General features: G+C 45.6%; 1 protein-coding gene across 1 annotated transcript; it reads left to right on the top strand.

Annotated features, from left to right (window-relative positions):
* Window positions 1-1,584: 1,584 nt before the first annotated feature.
* On the top strand, window positions 1,585-22,008 carry SKA2 (spindle and kinetochore associated complex subunit 2). Its single transcript, XM_087717083.1, has 5 exons — window positions 1,585-1,653; window positions 12,966-13,055; window positions 16,197-16,373; window positions 19,105-19,191; window positions 21,839-22,008. Exons 1-5 carry the CDS (start codon window positions 1,588-1,590, stop codon window positions 21,857-21,859), a joined length of 441 nt encoding a protein of 146 aa, XP_087573209.1. The 5' UTR covers window positions 1,585-1,587; the 3' UTR covers window positions 21,860-22,008.
* Window positions 22,009-25,219: the final 3,211 nt, after the last annotated feature.

Here is a 25,219-nt window from a genome sequence, read left to right as displayed (position 1 = left end):
CAGCAAAAAAAGGTTGAGAACCACTGCATTATAGGGGGAAATAACATAATTAAATGTATCTGATTACAGGTAGTCCTCATTTTACAATCATTTGTTTCACTGTGAAGCTGTATATAAGTCTAAGTGCTATTACGGTACTATTGCAAGCTAACTCTGCTCACTGCCAGGAGTTCGATTCTGGCCTGCTCAAGGTTGATCATCCTTCCAAGGTCGGTAAAATGAGGACCCAGATTGTTGGGGGCAATATGCTGACTTTAATCCATTTAGAGACGGCTTCAAAGCAGTATAAAGTGGTAGATAAGTCTAAGTGCTATTGCTTGTGAAGGCAGGCAGGCATGGTGGTACAGTGGTTATAATGCAACATTGCAAGTTAACTCTGCCCACAGCCAGGAAGTTCGACCCTGACCGGCTCGAGGTTGACTCTGCCTTCCGTCCTTCCGAGGTGGGTAAAATGAGGACCCAGATTGTTGGGGGCAAGAGGCTGACTCTGTAAACCTCTTAAGAGAGGGCTGTGAAGCACTGTGAAGCGGTATATAAGTCTAAGTGCTATTGCTACTAACCCGGTTGTTAAATGAATCTGGCTACCCCACAGACTTTGCTTGATCATAACGTCGCTAAAAGCAATCAAATGATCGTGGGGCTCCGTAACAGTTATAAATATGAAACCAGTGCCGAAGCATTTAAATTTTGATCTGCAAAAATTGTGTTTTGGAAAAAACGTTCAATGACAACGAGTCACTTTTTTCCCTTGTGCGAGGAACGTTGAACGGTCACTAAATAAACTGTTGTAAGTCGAGGACTACCTGTAAACCGCTGCTCACGGCTGACCCATCGCGTGGACAAATAACTGGATTCCCACGACGCACTGAATCCGTTGCTCACGTGTCGTGCGAACGTGCCTTCGTGAGCCGAGATTTTATGGCAGAGAGGGTTTCTGTGTCCAGATTAGGCTTCCTCGGGGACGATCCCGGTAAAACTACCCGGGTTCATCAGCTTCCCTAGATGCGGGTAGCCACGTCTGAACGCGCCAGCAGCATCGCCACGCCAAATAATTCAAACTCCGCCGGAGCCAATCACAGCGCAGCAAGTGAGAGCCAACGTTCCATCCACCTCAAGCTTCAATGGGCATGAACATCCCTCTGATTGACCGGCCTTTCAGCGAATCCTCTTTTCCCGGTTTCCAAAGCGAGCCAATCAGAATAAATGTCGGAGAGAAAGGGGGGGGACAACGAAAGGGCAGGCAGAGCGAAAGAAGCCGGGCCCGCCTTTGAAAATTAAAAGCTACTCCAAGGGCCAATGAAGCGCCGCATGCTGATGCCCACCAACCAATCCGGTCTCCCGGTTCAATTTTCTCCCCCGCTCGCTTCGCTATTAACCAACCAATAGGAAAGAGCGTTAGCTTCCAAGTCACTCAATCGGAGCTGTCGTTTCATCTTGGGGCGTTATCCCAGGCGTTGTCCAATAGGTGTCCGGACGCCCTCGGGAGAAGCCAATGAGGAAGGGGATGGAATGACAACCGGCCAATAGGGAGCGCCGTCTCTTCCGCTCAGCAAAGAAAAAGGGGCGGTCCCGCCAGGGGAGGGGAGAATGCCACCGCCTGAGGAATGTCAACTATTCAACATGGAGACGGCGGTTACTACGCTCGAGACCATGGTAAGTCTCGGGACCGCTGCCCGGGCCGCCACCCCGCAGAACGGAGCCGCCGTTCCCCTGGAGGACCGAAGCGGCCTCCCGAAGAACGGCCTAAACGAACGGAAGGAACAAAAGGGGTGGAAAAGCCGCGGAGGAGGGAAGGAATGTAAGAAAACCTACCCCCTCCCCCCTCCCCGCCGGATTGCACCATTCCTCAAGTTTGGAGTGGGGGGGGAATCCTTGAATTAAATCTGGACGCGCCCATAATTCACCCCGAAAGAGGGGGGGGTTTCGCGGGCTCGCTGCGTTCCTTTCTGCCGTCTTGCTCGAGGGGGGCGTGGCCGTCGGTGGGCGTGGCTTCTTAGGCTGGTCCATTTCTTCTCCCAGCTCGATTCCCGCGGGGGCGTGGCAAATACTGCGTGTGGGCGTGGCTTGTATGCTGGGTTGGTTTTAGTGGTGGGTCACCCTTCTTCTCCTGCCCCCCAAGCGATTATGGGGCCTTTGGAAGGCTTTGTAAGCCTGGGGAGGGGGGGGAAAACATGCTTGGTTACATTGAAGGGAAAAGGGAAAATGTTGGGCAGAGAAAGTCCATTGGACTGGATGGTAAATTGCATTGAAAAGGGGAAAAAATAGCCTTTCCCTGCCTATAGATCAGCGTTTCTCAACCTTGTCAAGTTGAAGATGTCTGGACTTCAACTCCCAGAATTCCCCAGCCAGCGAATGCTGGCTGGGGAATTCTGGGAGTTGAAGTCCAGACATCTTCAACTTGACAAGGTTGAGAAACACTGCTACAGATAGTCCTCAACTTAATGACAGTTCATTTAGTCATCATCTTCATTTAATGACCCCATAATCCCTTGCGGGGATGGAGTCTGGGCAACTGAATGGAGCTAGCAGAGTGTATATTGGCCGGATCCCCTTCCTGTCCCCAGTACGGAGTTTTATTCAGCAGCAATAGAATAGAATAGAATTCTTTATTGGCCACGCAATGATTGGACACTCAAGGAATTTGTCTTTGGTGCATATATTCTCTGAGTATATCTCTGAATATATTAATGAGATATATTCTCATTGTGCCCACAGAGAGAAATATCTGCCTCTACCTAGGATCAAACTCACAGCCTCCTGATTGTGAGGTGAGAGCTCCACCTTTAGGCCAGCCCACCACTCTAGTTCGTTTAGTGTCCGTTCGAAATGACACTGGCATAAAAAAAAAGATTTTTCAAACGTATGGCCGCTGGTTAAAATCCAGCCGCTTGATACGACTGACTCGTATTTATGACGGCGGCGATGTTTGGGATCACCTTTTTTGCCACCTTTTGACAAACAGTCAATGGGGAAGCCAGATTCACTCAACAACCGTATTGCTAACTGAACCACTGGCATGAAAGGTCGTGAAACGGGAGAAAACTTGCTTAATGGCTGTTTTGCTGGCAATGTTTGGACTCAAATGGTGGTCGTAAGTCGAGGACCGCCAGTATTGAAGTCCTGGTACAAATGATTGATTGGTTTTGTCATCTGAAACCAATTATTTAGGGGCTTCCTTTACTCTGTTAAAAGGGACACAGTGGCTCATGTGCCTGACACAAGACGCTGAGTTTGTCGATCAGAAAGGTTGATAGTTCGAATCCCTAGTGCCACGTAATGGAGTGAGCTCCCGTTACTTGTTCCAGCTTTTGCCAAACTAGCAGTTCGAAAGCAGGTAAAAAATGCAAGTAGAAAAATAGGAGCCACCTTTGGTGAGAAGGGAACAGCGTTCTGTGCGCCTTCGGCATTCAGTCATGCCAGCCACATGACCACGGAGACGTCTTCGGACAGCTCTGGCTCTTCGGCTTTGAAACGGAGATGAGCACTGCCCCCTAGAGTCAGGAACGACTAACACATACATGCAAGGGAAACCTTTACCTTTAACCCTGTTGCCTTCTGAAGGGGTTGGTGCCCTCTAAATCCTATCCTCTGCCGATACAAAATGCTACCTGTGGTTGATTCCTCTTGCAATGTAGCCGATCTGGAGAGCACCAGGTCGATATAGCACATTTCTACCCATAAGGGAACCGAAAATAAGTTCAAGATGTTGCATGGCACCCTGTATTCAGTGCCATTTTCAGCCATGAAGCTTTTCCCCCCCCTCATCCTAGTTGGCACTGCACAATTATTATAAGGCTAAAGGGAAAGATCCAATTTGCTTTAGTGGTTAAGGCACCAGGCTGGAAACTAGGAGGCAGTGAGTTCTAGTTACGCTCACAGCTCACAGCTCACTCACAGTGAGTTCACAGCTGGGTGACTTTGGGCCAATCGCCAGGAGATGGTGAGTTCTAGTCCCGCCTTAGGCCATGAAAGTCAGCAGGGTGGCTTTTGGGCAGTCGGCAGGAGACTGGGAGTTCTAGTTTTGCCTTAGGCATAAGAACTGGCTGAGGAGGCCCATCGCTAGGCGATGGTGAGTTCTAGTTCTCTTAGGCATAAAAGCTGGATTGGAGGCCACTCCCTCTCTCTCAGCTCAGCCCGCCTCACAGGGCTGTTGTTGTGAGAGGGGGAAGGAAGAGGGACTACAGGTAGCCCTCGATTTACAACCACAATCGAGCCCAACAGTTTAGTTGTTAAGTGAGACATTGGTTACGTGGCTTTTGCCCCATTTTATGACTTTCCTTGCCACAGTGAATCACTGTGTTGTTAACCACGGTTGTTAAGTCAACCTGTCTTCCCTGTGGACTTCGCTTGTCAGAAGGTCGCAAAAGGGCCATCCCCTGTCCCCAGGACGCTGCAGCCCGTCATAAATGTGAGCCAGTTTCCCAGCATCTGATTTTGATCATGGGGATGCTGCAAAGCCCGTAAATGGTGCAGTGACCTCAAGGGGGAGCTCTCGCCTCACAATCAGGATCCTAGGTAGAGGCAGCTATTTCTCTCGGCACCCTGAGAATATATCTGCTGAACAAAACTTCGCCCTGGGGACAAGAAGGGCATCCGGCCAGTAAACACTCGGCTGGCTCCAGTCACTTGCCCAGACTCCACCTCGCAAGGGATTATGGGGAGTCGTGAAACGAAGAAGCTGCTACTGCAATGGCCGTAACTGTGTAAAACGGTCATAAGTCACCTTTTTTCAGTGCTGTCGCAACTTCGAACTGTCTCTAAATGAATGGGAGGGGGGTGTAAGTCGAGGACTGCCTGTAAGTGACGTAATCTTGGAACTTCTCGATGGGAACCCCAATCGGATTTTGCTTTTTAATTTCCGCGCTCCTTATTGAGCCTCTTCCGTCGCTTGCAATCCTTTCTAAGCTTTTTCGTCCGAGCGTTGTTTATTTATTTATTTATTCATTATTTATTTAGTCATGACTTACTTATTCAATGTCAATGCTGCCCGTTTCCCAAATGACACGGAGCGGCTTGATGGGTATTCCAAAACTTTCCTATTCTCCTCCCCCCATGTCCCCCCCCACCTGCCAGGAATGACCTCTTGTATTGTTACAAAGAATAGTTGTAGGAATTAGGTATAGCTAATCCAGAACAGTGCTCTGCCCCCCCCCCCCTCCGGCAAAAAAAACCTTTTTGGGCAGCAGGAGAGAGGTTTTTCCATGGGCGAAGGCAGGGGTGGGCGGAGGCAGGGGTGGGATTCAGCTGGTTCCATGGGTGGAGGCAGGGGTGGGATTCAGCTGGTTTGAACGGTTCCACCACAAAACCGCGGTAGACTAAAGCACGCTCGACGAAAGCGCGTACCTGACGTCATCACAGCACGACGAAAACATCACGCTGTGAGCGGTAAAGTTAAAATTAATGCGAAAACCTTACCCTAACCCCCCCAAACCTAACCCTAAACCTAACCCTTAACCTAACCCTAAACCTAACCCTTAACCTAACCCTAAACCTAACCCTTAACCTAACGCTAAACCTACCTTTACGTGAATCGGCTTGCTTTAAAAGCGCTTTTTAAAGCGCCCTTTTTTCTCCGCGGTCGTATTTGTCGCGCTGCTGATGACGTCAGGTACGCGCTTTAATCGGGCGCACTTTAGTGGACCGCGGTTTTGTCGTGCCACGGGTTCGAACCGCGAACACAGGGGTCGGGGACCTCTACTGTAAAACACAGGTAGTCCTCAACTTATGGAAGTTCATTTAGTCACCATTCGAACGTACGCCGCTGAAATAAGTGAGTTACGACCATTTTTCTCACACAACCATTGCAGCATCCCCATGGTCAGGGGTGGGGCTCAGCCAGTTTGCACCGGTTTGGGCGAACCAGATGCTAATTTTACATCTGATCCGCTGAACCGGTACTTGCAAGGATTCGCTGGCCTCCCCCCTCCCCTCCCCGGAGTTTCCACGCGGCCCGTTTTGGTTGCCAGGTAAGTGCAGGGCCTGCGCGGGCGGAGGCTCTGGGAGGGTGAAAAACGGGTCTCCCGGAAATCTGGAAGCAGGCCTGTTTCTGGCCTCCGGAGACCATTTTCGCCCTCCCAGAGGCTTAAGGAAAGCCTCCAGAACCTCGGGAGGGCGAAAACGCCCCTTCCCTGCAGTGGTGTAGGAGGACAACTAGGACATGCCCATCCAGCAACTCGGCAGAGAACCAGTTGTTAAAATGTTTGAATCCCACCAATGCCTGGAGGGGTTATAGTTTTGCGTGCGGCCTGCATCTTGTGGATGGGGCTTCGCTTGTTTGGGTGGCCCGGTTTCTGGCTTGCCGTGGCCCGCTGCCGGTCCACGGTTCCTAACCCCCGGTCAGGGGCTGACACGATAGCAGTCTTCCAATATTTGAGGGGCTGCTGCAAAGAACAGGGGATCAAGCTATTCTCCAAAGAACAAGAAGCAACGGATGGAAACTAATCAAGGAGAGAAGGCAACCTGGAATTAAGGAGAAACCTCCTAACAGTGAGGATGATTCACCAGTGGAACAGCTTGCCACCAGAAGTTGCGGGTGCTCCATCACTGGAGGTTTTTAAAGAAGAGACTGGATAGCTGTTGGCCTGAAGTGGTATAAGGGCTCCTGCCTGAGCAGGGGGCTTGGACTAGAACAGTGTTTCTCAACCTTGGCAACTTGAAGATGTCCGGACTTCAACTCCCAGAATTCCCCAGCCAGCATTCGCTGGCTGGGGAATTCTGGGAGTTGAAGTCCGGACATCTTCAAGTTGCCAAGGTTGAGAAACACTGGACTAGAAGACCTCCGAGGTCCCTTCCAACGCTTGTCATTCCTGTTATTCTGTCTTGCTGTTTTCCCGGATGGTGAGAGGTATCCGTCCGCTGCCCTTTTTATGTTGTACTACTAGGGAACATGGACAAAAAGCAGTGCAATGTTAAAAGGGCATTGGCCGGTAATGCTCAGTCAGCTAAAAAAGACAGCATGGAGGGAAATGCTATTATCATAAAGATTTGGGACGCTGCGTGCGACGGCTTTAAAACAGTAAAGGAAAATCCCATCTTCCCCTCTGGAGATAGATAGATAGATAGATAGATAGATAGATAGATAGATAGATAGATAGATAGATAGATAGATAGATAGATAGATAGATTTGAGTTTTGCCTAGGAAGCATTAAAACACGAGTGCTCTTTGGCCTAGGATACAAGTCCACCAATGGCCCTTAGATTTATATGCCGCTTTGCAGTGCTTTACAGCCCTCTCTAAGCGGTGTTACAGAGTCAGCATCTTTCCTCCAGCGATTTTGGGTCCATATTTTACCCACCTCGGAAGGACGGAAGGCTGAGTCATCCTTGAGCTGGTCAGAATCGAACTTCCTGGCTGTGGGCAGAGTTAGCCTGCAATACTGCATTCTAACCACTGCGCTTTCAGAGAGGGAGGAAGAAAGGAAGGAAAGAGAAGGAAGGAAGGAAAGAGTAGGAAGGAAGGAAGGGGAGAGAAGGATGGAAGGAAAGAGTAGGAAGGAAGGGGAGAGAAGGAAGGAAGGAAAGAGTAGGGAAGAAAGGAAAGAGTAGAAATGAAGGGGAGAGAAGGAAGGAAGGGGAGAGAAGGAAGGAAAGAGTTGGAAGGAAGGGAGAGAAGGAAGGAAGGAAAGAGTAGGGAAGAAGGAAGGAAAGAAGGAAGGAAGGAAGGAAGGAAAGAGTAGGAAGGAAGGGGAGAGAAGGAAGGAAGGAAAGAGTAGGGAAGAAGGCAGGGGAGGGAAGGAAGGAGGGAGAGAAGGAAGGAAAGAGGAAGGAAGGGGAAAGAAGGAAGGAAAGAGTAGGAAGGAAGGTGGGGGAAGGAAGGAAGGGGAGAGAAGGAAGGAAAGAAGGAAGGAAGGAAAGAGTAGGAAGGAAGGAAAGAGTAGGAAGGAAGGGGAGAAAAAGAAGGAAGGGAGGAGAAGGAAAGAGTAGGAAGGAAGGGGAGAGAAGGAAGGAAAGAGTTGGAAGGAAGGGGAGAAAGAGAAGGAAGGGAGGAGAAGGAAAGAGTAGGAAGGAAGGGGAAAGAAGGAAGGAAGGAAAGAAGGAAGGAAGAGTAGGAAGGAAGGGGGGAGAAGGAAGGAAGGAAAATTGCAATAGCAGTTACATATGGTTTTACAAGGCTTACAGTCACGAAACAACTGCAAGGAAACAGCCCAGCGCAGAGAACACCAAGGACCCCCCAGTTCTCCTCTTCCTTCTCCACTCTTCAAATCCCACTCCCTTCAAGCACTGATGAGGTTATCGAGTTGGGTCATGAAACGTCTGCAAGAAAAGAAGAAAGCTCGGGGAGCCCCAAGGACTCTCCCTCCTGGGTCTTTTTAAAAAGAGACCGGACAATCATTCCTCCATAATGGTCTAAGGTCTCCTGCTTGACCCCCAAGGTGGCTTCCGACTCCGTGGCTCTGTTTCCCCTGAAATCTTCCCTGCTGACAGGAGCTCTGACTTCATTGCACTACTGTACTTGCCAGCTAGCAGTGCAATAGTATTGTCAAAGCACTTGCGAGCAGAACCCGCAACGGCGGCGGTGGCATCGCTCCCCGTTTCTCCCACCCTCCGTGGCTGGACAGGGAGCCATTTGGGCTCCAAAGGATCTGGGCTCTCACGCGCCTTGTTGATACAAGAGGTGACCTTCAAGTGGTCCAAGAATACAAAGGAAAGATTCTGGTCCCTTTTGCTGGATGGGCAGCTGGGAGGAGGGAGGGGCTTCTGCGGGTTTCTGAAACTGCTGGTTGTGGAGCTCCAGAGGGGTCTCCTTGGTGAGGGAGGGCTCTTCTGTGGCTTCCCAGTCGGTTGGGTCCAATCGGTGATTCAATGACCCTACAGTTTGTTCACAGAACAATTTCTTTCTTTCTTTCTTTCTTTCTTTCTTTCTTTCTTTCTTTCTTTCTTTCTTTCTTTCTTTCTTTCTTTCTTTCTTTCTTCCATGCTTCCTTCTTTCCTTTCATGCTTGCTTCCTTTTTTCTTTTTTTCCTACCTTCCATGCTTTCTTTCTTTCTTTCCTTCCTTCCTTTCTTTCTTTCTTTCCTTTCTTTCCTTTCTTTCTTTCTTTTCTTTCTTTCTTTCTTCCTTCCATGCTTCCTTCTTTCCTTTCATGCTTCCTTCCTTTTTTCTTTTTCCCTACCTTCCATTCTTTCTTTCTTTCTTTCCATCCATCTTTCCTTCCTTTCATCCATGCTTTCTTCTTTCCTTCCATGCTTCCTTCTTTTTTCTTTCCTTCTTTCTTTTTTCCTTCCTTCCATGCTTCCTTCTTTTTTCTTTCCTTCCTTCCATCCATCCTTCCTTCTTTCTTTTTTCCTTCCTTCCTTCTTTCTTTTTTCCTTCCTTCTATTCTTCCTTCCTTCCTTCCATCCTTCCTTCCTTCCTTCCATGCTTCTTTTTTTCTTTCCTTCCTTCCATGCTTCTTTCTTTCTGTCCTTCCTTCCTTCCATGCTTCTTCCTTCCTTTCTTTTTTCCTTCCTTCCTTCCTTCCTTCCTTCCATCCATCCATCCATCCATCCTTAGATTTGTATCTTGTCTTTGTTTTATAAATGTATTTGCTGCATACCCTTGCTTTGCTACAAAACTGTGTGATCGGGCTTGATACATGGACATTTAAAGCTTGAAGATGAATGTAGAATGTGTAATCGTTAGCATCGTTGGAATAAGGCAGTTGGAACAGAGTTCCTTTCAGGTGGGGAGAGTGAGTTTTCAGGTGGGGAGGGGGAGTAGAATGTCTAAACTTCCAGCCTGCAGGCCGGATGAGTCACACACTCACCATGCCCACTCCCAGTTTAGCAAAGGAGTAGCATCACAGTATGTTAATATAAGGCAACTGGCAGTTGGAACTGAGTTCTTTTCAGGTGGGGAGGAGGAGTAGAACTCCTTAGCATCAGAGCGTGTTAATTACTGCATAAAAAATACTAATGATCTGATGATCATTTAGAAAAATCCTTTCTTAGCGAGCACCTAGAAGCCAAGAGGAACATACGTGCCAAATTTCAAGTTTGTGGGCTTTACGGTTCTGGAGATTTTGTGATGAGTGAGTGGTATTTGGCTGACAAGATAGATGATAGATAGATAGATAGATAGATAGATAGATAGATAGATAGATAGATAGATAGATAGATAGATAGATAGATAGATAGATGATAGATAGATGATAGATAGATAGATGATAGATAGATAGATAGATAGATAGATAGATAGATAGATAGATAGATAGATAGATAGATAGATAGATGATGGATAGATAGATAATGGATAGATAGATGATGTATGTATGTCTGTCTGTATGTATAACACACACACACACACACACTTACACACGTTATTTTATTACTAACTCAGGGCAGTGAACATACAAAATATGTTCCTTCCTCCTTATATTTTTCTTCACAACAACCCTGTGAGGTGTGTTGTTAGAAGAACTGGCTGAAGTTGCCCAGCCGGTTTTCATGCCCAAAACGGGACTCGAACTCACCGTCTTCTGGTTTCTAGCGTGGTGCCTTAACCAGTACACTAAAGAGCTGAAGGACAGAATTGGTCTCTCTTTAAAAGGCTCAGTTCCCACCTTCTGCTGTCTAATCCTAATCCCTAATCCATTGGTATATGAAATCTGTCTTGTTTGCAAAAGCGGCTGAAATCACAGTGGCTTTATATACAGGTAGTCCTCGACTTATGACCAGAGTTGAGCCCGACATTTCCCGTGCTAAACGAGACATTTTGTTAAGTGGGATTTGCCCTGTTGTTAAATTAGTAACACGGTTGTTAAGCGAATCGCTCGTCAGAAGGTTGCCAAAGGGGGGAATCGTGCAATCCCGGAACAGTACCACGGTCATAAATGTGAGTCAGTTCCCAAGGGTCTGGATTTTGATCAGGTGGCCACTGGGATGCTGCAATGGTGGTACGTGTGAAAAATGATCCTAAGTCACTTTTTACAGCGCCGTTGTAACTCCGGTCACTAAAGGAACCGTTGTTAAGTCGAGGACTGCCTGCAGATGTCAGGAAGTGATCCCGCTCTGCCCATTTACTCAGCCTGACTCCCTTCCCTGCAGCTCCCGCTTATCCCGTAGCTCAGGCAAAAGGACCAACATTCATCCTCTTCAAAACCAGCCTGACTGAGTATCCTCAGGAGGAAATGCGGCCTCCTTAGCTTGTGTTTGATGAGTGCAATTTGTGCACCGTACGCCACCGCATTTATTCATGCTGTAACTGGATGCTTTGATCGAAACCGGTCCTTAAGGTGCCATTAAAGTGAGGTATGGGCAGTGGTGTAAATGCAATAACCATAAAAGCATTACCTAAAAAAAAACATACTATATTTTTCAGAGTATAAGATGCACCTTTCCCCCCCTAAAAGAGCATGGAAATGTTGGTGCATCTTATACACCGAATACAGCCGTTTTTGGCCTCCCGCATCCACCCCAGAAGCACTCTGCAGGCTTCAGCAGGGCTGGGGGAAGGCAAAAATGTCTCCATTTTTGCAAGAAACTGCCCATTTTCCGCCAATTTTTTGCGAAAAAACTGCATTTTTGCCGCCTCCCAGCCCTGCTGAAGGCTGCAGAGTATTCCTGGGCGCCAGAGAGGTCAAAAACTTTTTTTTCTTACTTACCTCTTTGAAATCTTGGTGCGTCTTATACACCGGTGCGTCTTATAATCCGAAAAGTACGGTATTTATGGAAATGTTTACGACCATGGACCTGCAGAAAAATTAAACACGGAAGCACTGGAGTCAGTTGGAACGAGGGGAAAAGAAACCTAAGACCGGGGGGGGGGGGAGGCATTTTTTGGGTTTTAAATGCCCTCGTGCCAGGATGGTGAACCTATGGCCACGTGTGCCCGAGGTGGCGTGCAGAGCCATCTCTCTTGGCACCCGAGCTGTCGCCCAACTCGCCTGCAGCTGCGCATGCACGCCCCTCCCCCCCCCCAACTGGGGTTCAGGCCTCGGGTGTGCATGCGTGCAATTCAGGAGACCCAGCTGGTCTTCGGAGCTCTCTTGCGCTTGTGTGCGTGTTTGCGCACGTGCCTGAGCATACTTGCATACAGTGCACGCATTTGCAGATGGCATTCATGCATGTGTATTGCCTGTGAGAAAAACGCACACATGCGCAGATGGTGCAATTGCACCATCTTTTATTTCTTTTCCTTTCCCTTTTCTCTTTTCTCTTTTCTTTTTTCTTTTCCTTTTTCTTTTTCTTTCTTTCTTTTTTCTTTCTTTCTTTTTCCGTTTCCTTTCTTTTTCTCTCTCCCTTTTTCTTTCTTTTTTCTTTTCTTTTTCTCTCTCTCTTTTTCTTTCTTTTTTCTTTCTTTTTTCTTTCTTTTTTCTTTCTTTTCTTTTTCTCTCTCCCTTTTTTTTCTTTCTTTTTTCTTTTTTTTTCTCTCTTCCTTTTTCTTTCTTTTTTCTTTTCTTTTTCTCTCTCTTTCTTTTTTCTTTCTTTTTTCTTTCTTTTTTCTTTCTTTTTTCTTTCTTTTTTCTTTCTTTTCTTTTTCTCTCTCCCTTTTTTTTTCTTTCTTTTTTCTTTTCTTTTTCTCTCTTCCTTTTTCTTTTTCTTTCTTTTTTTTTCTTTTTCTCTCTTCCTTTTTCTTTTTCTTTCTTTTTTCTTTCTTTTTTCTTTTCTTTTTCTCTCTCCCTTTTTCTTTTTCTTTCTTTTTTCTTTTCTCTCTCTCCCTTTTTCTTTTTCTTTCTTTTTTCTTTTCTTTTCTCTCTCCCTTTTTCTTTTTCTTTCTTTTTTCTTTTCTTTTCTCTCTCCCTTTTTCTTTTTCTTTCTTTTTCCTTTTCCTTTCTTTTTCTCTCTCCCTTTTTTTCTTTTTTTTCCTCTCTCTCTTCCCTCCCTATTTATTTGATTGCTTGTTGGTTTATTATGCTGCCTATCTCCCCTACAAGGTGATCTTATGCCATCTTCCCTTCCCCAAATCGTCCTAAGCAAAGGCATTTGGTGCTTCTCGCTCTGTACATGGCATGAATGGGGTGTGATCCTTTTTTTCCCTGTTTTAGTTCCAGAAGGCCGAATCCGATCTGGATTACATCCAGACAACGTTGGAGTTTGAAATGATGAAACGGCTCCCTAATGAACTCGCCCAAGAGGTACCGTCCTTAGGCATATGACTGATAGCATTGCTGACATCCTCTGACAAATATTTTAAAGCTTTGTCATCAAGGTTCTTCAGCATCACCATATTTTACAGAATAAGCACAATTGTTTGGGGTTGCAGGGTCCATAAATCATGTTTTACAAACTCAAGATTGACGCTATCAAGTCCGAACAAACCTAGGACTTGACAGTCATTATAACCAATGGAATATTTGTAGCTCAGGATTGAACTGCGGGGGTCCTTCGTGTTTGCTGAGTCCAGATATTTCCTTCCAGACGTTTCCTTACCCAACTAGGTAACATCATTAATGGTAAAAGAAGGAGGGGCTTGCAAAATGGAGGCAGAAGAAGATTGTTGGGGTCCTTAGTGCTGTCTTGAGTTTACAGTCGTTTCATTACGGAGCCGAGGTGGCGCAGTGGTTAAATGCAGCACTGCAGGCTACTTCAGCTGACTGCAGTTCTGCAGTTCGGCTGTTCAAATCTCACCGGCTCAGGGTTGACTCAGCCTTCCATCCTTCCGAGGTGGGTAAAATGAGGACCCGGATTGTTGTTGGGGGCAATATGCTGACTCTGTAAACCGCTTAGAGAGGGCTGAAAGCCCTATGAAGCGGTAGATAAGTCTAACTGCTATTGCTATTATCAAACTCGGTAGCATCATCAGTGTTAGTGGGAGTGTTGTCTTCTTTTTGGCAGTTAAACAGAGAGCAAACCCCACTCCCCTCTAGCACTGATGATATTACCTAGTTTGGTAATCAAATGTCTGCAGTGGTGGGATTCAGCCAGTTCGCACTTACTTGGGAGAACCAATTGTTAACTTTCTAAGCAATTCGGAGAACCGGTTTTTGGAAGAAATCTCATTTTGGTTTTTTCCCACTTTGCAGGGCTAATCCTGTAAGGAAGGCAGGGAGGAAACATTCTGGTGTTGTTTCTAGCCTCATCTTTATTGCCCTGCTTACAGAAACTGCCTCTCCGGTTAACCCTTATTACCATTGTAACAGCGAAGGCGAAGCGCCCATCGACCTGAGTGACGTTGAGTTGGCCACGCCCTCCCGGTCACATGACCACTGAGCCCCCGCCTACTCAGCTGATCATGACAGCAGAGAACCGGTTGTTAAATTATTCGAATCCCACCACTGAATGTCTGTAAGGAAACAACCAAACCCACAGAGCACCAAGCACCACGTAGCCGTTATAATTTTGCTTGCCCCTTAAATGGACAATTTGGGGGCCTCATGATTACGTCTTACGTATGCATACACATTTAAGGTTTGTCTTAACTTACCTATCTTCACCCTCAGAAGACTGTTAATCAGTTCTTTAAGACTATAACCCAAAGACCTAATAATTTTCCAGTGGCTAACTATGTAGAAGTACTTATTAACGTAGAAGTTACTGATTAACATTTTGGAGATGGGAGCAGGCAATTTTTCTTGATCCAGCCAACACAAATGAGGTTTGCAAAAAAATATTTGGATCCAAACAAGCTTTCTGCACTCTGCAGTTACAGTCAGAATAGATTCGAGAGTCTGCATCTCTAATTCCAATTGTTGTTGTTAGTTGCGAAGTCGTGTCCGCCCCATCGCGACTCTATGGACCACGTTCCTCCAGGCCTTCCTGTCCTCTACCATCCCCAGGAGTCCATTGAAGCTCACGCCGACTGCTTCGGTGACTCCATCCAGCCACCTCATTCTCTGTCGTCCCCTTCTTCTTCTTTTGCCCTCCATCTTTCTCAGCATGAGGCTCTTCTCCAGGGAGTCCTTCTTCCTTCTCATTTGGTGGCCAAAGCCTTTGAGTTTCCTCTTCAGGATCTGGCCTTCTAAAGAGCAGTCAGGGTGAATCTCCTCTAGGACTGACCGGTTGGATGGCCTTGCAGTCCAAGGGACTCAATGCAGGAGTCTTCTCCTCCAGCACCCGAGTTCAAAGGCCTCCATTCTTTGGCGCTCAGCCTTCCTTATGGTCCAACCTTCACAGCCATCCATTGCAACTGGGAAAACCACCGCCTTGACTAGATGCATTTTTATTGGCAGGGGGATGCCTCTGCTTTTCAGTATGCTGTCTAGATTTGCTAATTCTAATATTACAACTTAAATTGTCCAGTGAAGTTGATGGACAACAGCATAGAATGAGCCGAAAAACCAAGTTTCTCCTTGTACAGTGCTTGGTGTCAATTTCGGGAATGGGCTTAAATGGTTGTGAAGAAGCCACTTGTTCCGTTTTCCATCCGTTCCTTCACTTTCTGGATGATTCTATCGAGTGTCCCTCGGGTGCTTTCTTTTTTCAAGGCGCAACTGGGCTTTCTGAGTTTTTCTTTGAAGACCCTTTGCTTCTCATCCAAGAAGCTTCTTCAGCTCAAAAAAGCTTCTTGGATGAGAAGCAAAAACGTTTTCCGGAGAAAAACCAAAAATTCCAGTTGGGTCTTGGGGGAAAAAAAGAGAGAGAGACTTTTGGAACAACCATGATCCGAGAATTTCCACAGACATAAGGTAATAGATACTTCACTGTACCTTGGATCAATATTTATATAATATTGCATAATATTATGTAATATTGATTACTCCCCCTCCTGCTCTCACTATGACAACGCTGGGAGTTGACACTTTTTATTTATTTATTAGAATTGTCAAACGAAAATGAGAACAAGAATAAAAGAATAAAAATAGAGGGACAATAGTCCACTTATTCATGCCCCCTCTACTAAGCACTTAAGCAGTGGTGGGATTCAGCTGGTTCGCACCGATTCGGGAGAACCGGTTGGTAACTTTCTAAGCAGTTCGGAGAACCGGTTGTTCGAAGAAATCTCATTTTGGTTTTTTCCCACTTTGCAAGGCTAATCCTGTAAGGAAGGCAGGAAGGAAACATTCTGGTGTTGTTTCTAGCCTAATCTTTATTGACCTGCTTATAGAAACTGCCTCTCCGGTTAACCCTCATTACATTGTTACAGTGCTTATCTCTTTGTTTATGTGGCTTTCAGCCAATGAGAGTCTGGACTGATTAAAAAACATTCTTATTTACGTTTGTTTCGGCTTTCGTTCCTGCACGGAGGAGGGGGGTCAGAACAGGTTTGTTAATGATGTGCTCGAAGCTTTTGGTCTTCCCTTTCTTATTCTGCGCCGGACTTCTTGCTTTGGAAACAGGAAAATCCTCTGGTCCTGATACAGCAGCTGTCGGTAGTGAAATCACGTTACAAAGACTTGTGCAAACAGCTGGAGAAGATTTCCGAGGAGCGGCGAGAGTCCATGCGTGCTATCCGGGCCACTCTGGCTAAAACAGTGAAGTTGGTCCAGGAAATACAGCAGCACACCGGGACAGAGGTATAAATATGGTTGATATTTTACCTTCTCTTTCTTTTCTTTCTTTCTTTCTTTCTTTCTTTTCTTTTCTTTTCTTTTTCCTTTCCTTTCTCTTTCTTTCCTTCTTTCTTTCTTTTTTCCTTTCCTCTTTCTTTCTTTCCTTTCCCTTTCTTCCTTTCTTTCTTTCTTTCTTTCTTTCTTTCTTTCTTTCTTTCTTTCTTCCTTTCCCTTTCTTTCTTTCTTTCTTTCTTTCTTTCTTTCTTTTTTCCTTTCCTTTCTTTCTTTCTTTCCTTTCCCTTTCTTTCTTTTCTTTCTTTTTTTCTTTCTTTTCTTTTCTTTTTCCTTTCCCTTTCTTTCTTTCTTTCTTTCTTCCTTTCCTTTCTTTCTTTTTTCCTTTCCTTTCCTCTTTCTTTCTTTCTTCCTTTCCTTCCTTCCTTTCTTTCTTTCTTCCTTTCCCTTTCTTTCTTTCCTTTCCCTTTCTTTCTTTCCTTTCCTCTTTCTTTCTTTCTTTCTTTCTTCCTTTCCTTTCTTTCTTCCTTTCTTTCTTCCTTTCCCTTTCTTTCTTTCTTTCTTTCTTTCTTTCTTTCTTTCTTTCCTCCTTCCTTCCTTTCTTTCTTTCTTTCCTCCTTCCTTCCTTTCTTTCTTTCCTTCTTTCTTTCTTTCTTTCTTTCTTTCTTTCTTTCCTTCCTTCCTTCCTTCCTCCCTCCCTCCCTCCCTCCCTCCCTCCCTCCCTCCCTCCCTCCCTCCCTCCCTCCCTCCCTCCCTCCCTTCTTTCTTTCTTTCTTTCTTTCTTTCTTTCTTTCTTTCTTTCTTTCTTTAGTTGCAACTCTGTTCCATTGGGTGAACAACAGAAAAAACTTTCTAGCCTGCCTCAGGACAGTATTATTCATCCTCAACCAGGTTTGGTGAGTTAGAACCACATCTCAAGGTATGCCAGTAGAAGAGAATATTTGTAGCTCAGGGGTTGAACTGTATCACCCTCTCCTGCAGGAGCTGCATGGGTTGCCGATTTGCCAAATTCCAGGTGCAATTCAAGGTGCTGGTTGTCACCTTTAAAGCCTTTCATGTTGTTGTGGCCTGTCGGCCGACGGCCCCTCCTGCAGCCAAATCAGAGGAGGAGGAGGCGTGGCAGTCACAGTCAGCATAAGGGCACCCGGGGAGCTCCGAGGGGGGAAGAGGGAATGGAGCTGGCAGAGAGAGACAGAGACGGAGCCTGGGCCGGTCGTCAGCCCTCAGATGGAGAGTCAGCAGCCTCCAGATCTGGAGGTGGCTGATGAGGAAGAGGAGGAACATCTGGGTCCAGTGCCTGGCGCACGGATGTGCAGAAGGCAAAGGAGAGGAGAGCAGTAAAAATCTATGGCCCGGTCCTTGGGATGGAAAATTCACCGCTGCTAGTGAAGCCCCACCCTAGCTCTGGGGATAAAAGGCAAGGGGCGGAGATGAATAAGTGCACAGAGGCCAAAAACCGGGTGTGCGGTAACTGAAAACCCGGCACATGGAGGCAGCAATAGACCATGGCAATCCCTGCAGCCTGAAACAGCTGATCGTCGGGAGGCTGATCCAACCAACAATCAGCTGCTTGTGCTAATCAGGCTGTGCTGAAATTGAAACAGAAACACGCTGTTTGCTGCAAGGAGGCAAATTGCTGGGAGGCAGATCCCCCCTCTATGCTAATCAGGCTAACCTGAAACTGAAACAAGCTGTTCACTACAAGGAGGCAAAGTGCTGGGAGGCAAATATTTTTTTACTTGCTTTTATCCCCCAAAGCTAGGTGCGTCTTATACTTTGGAGCGTCTTATACTCCGAAAAATACAGTAAATGCTGTGTTCATACAACAAGCTCAAATCAAATGTGACAGTGAAACATGTTACTCTTAAGACATTTGCTTGGCTTAGCAGTTGCTGCTTATTAATGATTTATGATTTCATTGTCATGATTTGATTTAATTACCCTATTGTGTCAACACACTAATTGTACTTTATGAACTCTGATTTATGGTTTAAAATCAAGCCAGGAAAGTGAGAAGCAATCTATCCGTGGCCAACATTGGCAGATAGATTACTGTTTCCTTTAAGGTTTTGCCTATTTACTTCTTAAATGTAAATCTTAAATCTTGCTTTTCTACCAAATGGCCCTCAGAACATCTAAAAACCATGTAAAAATACCAAAAAGCAAACTTGCCTTGGGAATTAACAGCCTCTTATCAGTTTGTTGCAAAGCTTCATCGAAACGAGCCAATAGATTAGACAAGAAAGGTTCCCGGGTGACTTTGGGCCAATCATCAAGAGATAGTAAGTTCTAGTCCCGCCTTAGGCACGAAAGCTGACTCGGTGATTTTGGGCCAATGAGTTCTAGTTCCGCCTTAGACATGAAAACTGCTGGATGACTCTGGGCCAATCACCTGAACACGGTTCTAGTCCTGTCTTAGGCATGAAAGCTGGCTGGGTGACTTTGGGCCAATCACCAGGAGACAGTGAGTTCTAGTTCTGTTTTATGCATGAAAGCCAGCTGGGTGACTTTGGGCCAAAACACCAGGAGAAAGTGAGTTCTAGTCCTGCTTTAGGTACGAAAGCCAGCAGGGTGACTTTGGGCCAATCCCTCTCCCTTACCCCAACCCATCTCATACGGTGGGGAACATAGGAGGAAGGAGGGACATTATGTATGTTGCTGCCTGGAGTCATTTAGAAAAAATGATAAAAGCCAGGATATAAATAAACAAATGAAATCAACTCCATTCTCTTCCTCCCCCCAGATCTCTTCTCTGTCTGAAGAAGAACAGCTTGCCATGCAGCACTTAATGTACCAGACTCCTAAAGTGATAGAAAGTTTGACAGAAGAGGTAATTCTAGCGATAAAAATCTGTGTTTTTTTTTAAATTTCTGGTCCCAAATAGTGAAATCCTGGCCTTTTGATAAGCTTGAAGCATATGTGTAAATAAGACGTGTTTTTTTCTCCTAGAAACAGAACTAAGGTTTTACAACAGGGGTGTCAAACACAAGGCCTGCGGGCCGGATCTGGCCGATGGGGTGCGTTGATTGCCCCCCCCCCCCCGAAAACAGCGAAGGACTGGCCCGTGGTACCTCTGCCAGCGAAAATGGAGCCTGATCTCCAGAGTGTTGCAGGAGGTCGCGTGCAGCTGAAAATGCAGTTTGGGAACCCATTTTCACTGGCAAGAGTGCTCGGGCCCCCATAGGCACTCCCGACATGAGTGATGTCAAGCTGGCCACGGCCCCCCTAGCGCCCCCCATCCCCCGAGGTCAAACAACACTGATGCTGCCCTCAATGAAATAGTTTGACACCCCCGTTTTACAACCTGGTTTTAAATTTACATAGGGATGCGGTGGCTCAGTGGCTTAGACCCTGAGCTTGTCGATCCAAAGGTCGGAAGTTCGAATCCCTATTCCCGCATAAAGGTGTGAGCTCCCGTTCCTTGTCCCAGCTTCCGCCAACCTAGCAGTTGGAAAGCAGGTAAAAATGCCAGTAGAAAAATAGGAACCACCTTTGATGGGAAAGGAACAGCGCCTTTGGTGTTGAGTTATGCCGGCCACATGACCACGGAGATGTCTTCAGACAGCGCTGGCTCTTGGGCTTTGAAACAGAGATGAGCACCGCCCCCTAGAGTTGGGAACGACTGGCACATATGTGCGAAGGGAACCTTTACCGTTACCTTTTAATTTACTTCCTTTTTAAGAAGCCAATAGCGGCTGCTGTTTTCTTCTGCCCCTTAACGTTTTGCATAAAGATCATTAAACTTTCAGTTGGAGGGTGTTTTTCCTATGTCCTATAAAACAACGCCCCCCCAAACCTTTTGGGTACCACGGACCGGTTCCATGGAGAAAGGTTTTGCATGCCGCCTGCATCTCATGGATGGGGCTTCGCTTGTTTGCACTGCCCACTTGCTGGCATGCCATGGCATGCTGTTCCCCAGACACAGGGGTTGGGGGACCTCTCTTATAAAACACATTACAGGTAGTCCTCGACTTATAGAAGTTCATTTAGTCTGAAGTTACGCTGCTGAAAAAAGTGACTTTACGGCCGTTTTTTTCACACGACCATTGCAGCATCCCCATGGTCAGGGGTGGGATTCAGCCAGTTTGTATTGGTTCGGGCGAACCGGATGCTAATTTGCATCTGGTTCGCCTGTTGCTGCAAGGACTGGCTGGCCCCGCCCAGCCCTCCCCTCCCAGGAGTCTTCACGCAGCCTGTTCATCATTCCACGTAAGTGTAGGGCCGGCCCGGAGGCTCCAGGAGAGTGAAAAACGGGTGTCCTAGAAGTCCAGAAACAGGCCCGTTTTTGGCTTCCGGAGCCCAGGAGGAGGCCATTTTTGCCCTCCTGGAGGCTCAGGAAAATCCTCCAGACCTGGGGAGGTCGAGTAGGCCATGCCCACCCAGCAACCGGGCAGAGAACTGTTTGCTAATTTTTTTCAATCCCACCCTTGCCCATGGTCCCATGATCAAAATGCAAATGTTTGGCTACCGACTCGTATTTATGACGGTTGCAGCATCCCAGGGTCACACAATCCCCTTTTGCGCCCCTCCGACAAGCGAAGTCAATGGGGAAGCCAGATTCACTCAGCAACCGTGTTACTGATTTAATAGCTGCAGGGATTCCCTTAACAGCGGTGGTAAGAAAGGTCGAAAATGTGGCAAAAAGTCATTTTGGGCTCAATTGTGGCCATAAGTTATTTCTTGTCCATAATGTCGGGGTTCCAAGTAACACCCCCAACGAAAGAAGACTTCGAGGCTTGAGGTTCCTCAAAGTTCCACTTTATTAAAGATGTCATATTGGCACAGTTGGGAAAACCTGAATCTGAAAGTTTCCAGGTTTTCCCCACCCAAATGAAAGTCCAAGACCCTGCCCAGCACCCACATGTCCATCCCATGGCCCAATCAGGCACCATCCAAAACTGGAGATGCCTCCCAGTCACACCATTGCAGCTGCAGGCCAAGGTGTCCTTGACTCTCTGAGAAAAGAATGTTACTTTGACTATATATCTAGTCCCATACTCCGTATAATCCCCCCTCCCATTTTCCCACAGTAGAAAATGTGGCGGACCGAAGGCCCAATGCAAAAGATGGCTTCCAGGCCTGAATTAAAGTGGGATACCTGCATTTTTCTTTTTGCGAGAAAGGGGGTGTCTTTCTTTTATGCTTAAAACAGTCTCTGTGTGAAATTCCCAGAAGATGACCTAATTAATTTATGAGCCTTGAGACAAAGTTCAAAAGAACTTTCTCAAAAGAAATCCATTCATTTATTAGGATCAACATTCTGGCATGTTCTTCTGCAGAGCCGAAACTTATTTCCTTTGAACTTTACCCTTCTATCCCCTCCCTTCTGTCTGTGTCATAAATCATATCCACCAACTAGGTTGTTGAAATATGAGATGCGACTCTGGCTGAAGGTATGCATGGAATCCTCCCCCCAATGTCGACCTGATAATAGACATGACAACGCTTTACAAGTTGACCCTATTCTTTTCCTACAGAATTGTCCAAAAGAAAATTAAATCCACGGATACTTTCCTGAACATTTCAGAAAGCTGCTTCCTGGCGGGTGGTGACGAACGAGGCCACGATATATATATATTAACCTGTTGGGAGATGGTTCCTATGTTTGGCACCTTAGGTTCCCCAGACATCATAAGATCACCGATGTGTAAAAGGTGCTGTTTTGAATCATGTGCTGGTGTCGATATTGTCTCTTTATGAAAATGTGAAAATGTTTACAAAAACGATCAGCCAGTTTACATGATTTGAATCCCTTTGCCCAAAGGACAATTTTGTTTTGTTTTTGCCTGTATTATTGCGCTTCTAGTTATTTACACGTGACTCAGGTTAGCTGTCAGTCATTATAATTAATTTCTGACCTAGCTGAACATTCCGGAAAAATAAAATGCAATGCAACAAAATAAAATAAGGTGTGTGGTTTTATTTCGCTTCGCCAAAGGCTGGCTATACAGAACCAATAAACGAGACTACGATTCAGAATTCCTCCTTAGTTCTAGCTTGTGAAGTCCCGGAGTCTGAATCCCAGGGGGAAAGACGGAACGGCTGACAGAGCGCGGGAGAGTGGCTCCGTTGGCTGTGGAGGAAACTGGGGAAGGGCAAAGTCAGGCTGGGCAGAGTAGGGGAGAGGTAATACAAGGGAGAGGGGGTTGAGATGAAGACCAAGGCCCACCCCCTCCTCATCCTAGGGCACGTAGAGAGAAGAAACGTGGGTTGTGTGGCTTACAAAGGAGGAAAGGGCTCCGATTCCCTTCACAAGGCACACCTGGGGATGGAGTTTAAAGGACAGGCAAATGGGAGGGGCAGCTGTCGGGAGCAAACACTGTTTATCTGGTGTTAAACTGCATATCTGAGTTCCTGGCATCTTCCCAACTGGTTTGATTTACTGCCGTGCTACTTCTGGATCTCCTTATCTTGCTTGCCCTGCCAGATTAATTACCTTATCTTGCCTTGTTGGATTTATAGTCGGAATTTTTCTGCTTACATTTGGACTGGAGTATTTTCAGCCAAAGGCTGTTACAGGTTTGTGGAAGAGTTGAAAGGGACGTTGGGGGCACAGTTGGTATTAATAAAGGGACTCGTACCGATTCTTTGGCTGTGTTGCCTTTTTACCACGCCCCGGGTCATCACAGGTTGCCTCTCACCTCGATTAATTTCCATCCGTTGGTTCATAATTCATAAAAGTACAACCCGATTCCCTCTTCAGATTTTGATATGAAGTTGGGTGGTCCTGTAGCTGTTTCACCATTACGTTCCTGAACATCTAAACATTCTGGTAGTGTTACAATTCAGCCGCTTCAAACCCGCTTCTCTGAAGTGGGTGCCAATGAAATTAACCCGTGAATATTTGAAACGACTGTAAGAGGTGTCAAACATTCTGGCTTCAAATAAAATGCGCCGACCCAAAAACAAATGGCTACAATTGTGGAATCAGGGGACATCTCTGTGGGTTTTAAAAAGGAAATTGTTGTTGTTGCTGTTCTCCTCCTCCATCATCATCATCATCATCTGCTGGAAGCCAGTGATCAGCAGAAGTAGCCTGCAGTACTGCATTCTAACCACTGTGCAACTGTGGCGCTAGGCTATTTTGTGAGAAACAAATCTCATGTTTCTCCCCAAAATACCCTAATAAGTAATTTTCTTATTTCTCTATGGGTCTGTTTTAGGTACAGGTTTGCTAGTGTTAACAGTTCATTTCACTGTTATTGGCAATGCTAATAAGATTATCCAAATTTAGCTGACATCTAAGAACTACTGAGTGTCTAAAATCATTGCAAACTACTACTCATCTCACTTTCTCCTCCTCCTCCTCCTCCTCCATATATATATATATATATATATATATATATATATATATATATATATATATATATATATATATATATATATATATATATATATATATATATATATATATATATATATATATATATATATATATATATATATATATTTAAAGTCACAACCCCTGGTATGCCCAAATATGGGAGGAAGGTCACACACAACATAACATACATATATATGTGTTTCACCAAACCTGAAGTAGTCTGAAGCAGCCTGAAGATGACGAATGAGACTTCGTCGAAACGTCGCCAAGACATCTCCAATTCTACGCGGGAGAAAACCCAAACAACTAGAGACCTACATACTAACACCCGCGAAAACCTCAGAAAACATATATATATATATACATACATACATACATATATATATATATATATATATATATATATATATATATATATATATATATATATATATATATATACACACACACACACACACACACACACATACACACATACATATACATATACATGTACATACATAAATACATACATACATACATACATACATACATATATATATATAGCTCTGTGTGTGTGTATGTTCCAGCATAACTCTGGAACATCTCGAGCAATTTCAACCAAACTTGCTACACAGATGACTTATTCTCTGGGAAAAAATACTGTGGGAGTAAGACACCCATCGGGGAGGGGGGGTTCTGTTAAGATAGAGCCTGTTGTGCCTTAAAATGGCTTCTGTACTGCTTTAAAATGGCTTCTGTTGTACAGTGCAGTGGAGTTTCCATGGTAACGGATTCACAGTACTCCACAAGAGGGCTTCCCACTCTGGTAAATCCAACATTAGAAATTACATTTGGTCCGGACATTTTCCACCTATTAATAAATACCTGAGCAACGCTTGTTGCTAGTTGGTAATAAAAACTCCCGAGACCTGAATTGGGACATTTAATAATGGGCCTAGAGAGGTTTTGCCTCAAAAGATTTGAACGGCTGGTAAAAATATCTCCTTTCATCTGAAAAAAATAAATAAAAGAAAAGAGCAGCTGCAGCAGAAACCCGTCTAGACTTCATAATGGCATACCTGGATACATCAAATTATATATCCAGTCCGTATAATTATTGCTTGCATTGTACTGAAGCTCTTCTTATTTTTAAGATATAAGATATATATACTCCGGTTTTGTTGCAGTCAATTGTGCAATGTTATCTAATAGATCTCTAAGAGATCTTCCCTTCTTCAACCTGTCAATTCTACTGTAAGAATTAGGTGATCACATGCATATTTAAGATCTAAATTGTGATGGGATCAACCTTTTGGGTTGCCTGGGCCGCATGGAGTGAAGAGACATCCATCCTGGGTGGCACAGTGGTTAGAGTGCAGTACTGCAGGTTACTTCTGCTGACTGCCAGCTGACTGCAATCTGACAGTTCGAATCTCACCAGGCTCAAGATTGACAGCCTTCCATCCTTCCGAGGTGGGTAAAATGAGGACCCAGATTGTTGGGGGCAATAGGATGACACTATAAACTGCTTAGCGAGGGCAGTAAAGCACTG

This window comes from Thamnophis sirtalis, unplaced genomic scaffold, assembly GCF_051295495.1.
Source record: "Thamnophis sirtalis isolate CommonGarterSnake01/CBP01778 unplaced genomic scaffold, rThaSir2_p1.2 scaffold_6, whole genome shotgun sequence".
Classification (NCBI taxonomy): domain Eukaryota; kingdom Metazoa; phylum Chordata; class Lepidosauria; order Squamata; family Natricidae; genus Thamnophis; species Thamnophis sirtalis.
This window is presented reverse-complemented; position numbering and strand designations above follow the sequence as displayed.

Excerpts from the sequence above, each read along its gene's own strand:
- SKA2 (XM_087717083.1), top strand. The coding sequence starts at position 1,588 with ATGCCACCGCCTGAGGAATGTCAACTATTCAACATGGAGACGGCGGTT. Across the intron at positions 16,374-19,104 it reads AGCAGCACACCGGGACAGAG|ATCTCTTCTCTGTCTGAAGA; the intron begins GTATAAATATGG and ends TCCTCCCCCCAG. Across the intron at positions 19,192-21,838 it reads TAGAAAGTTTGACAGAAGAG|AATTGTCCAAAAGAAAATTA; the intron begins GTAATTCTAGCG and ends CTTTTCCTACAG.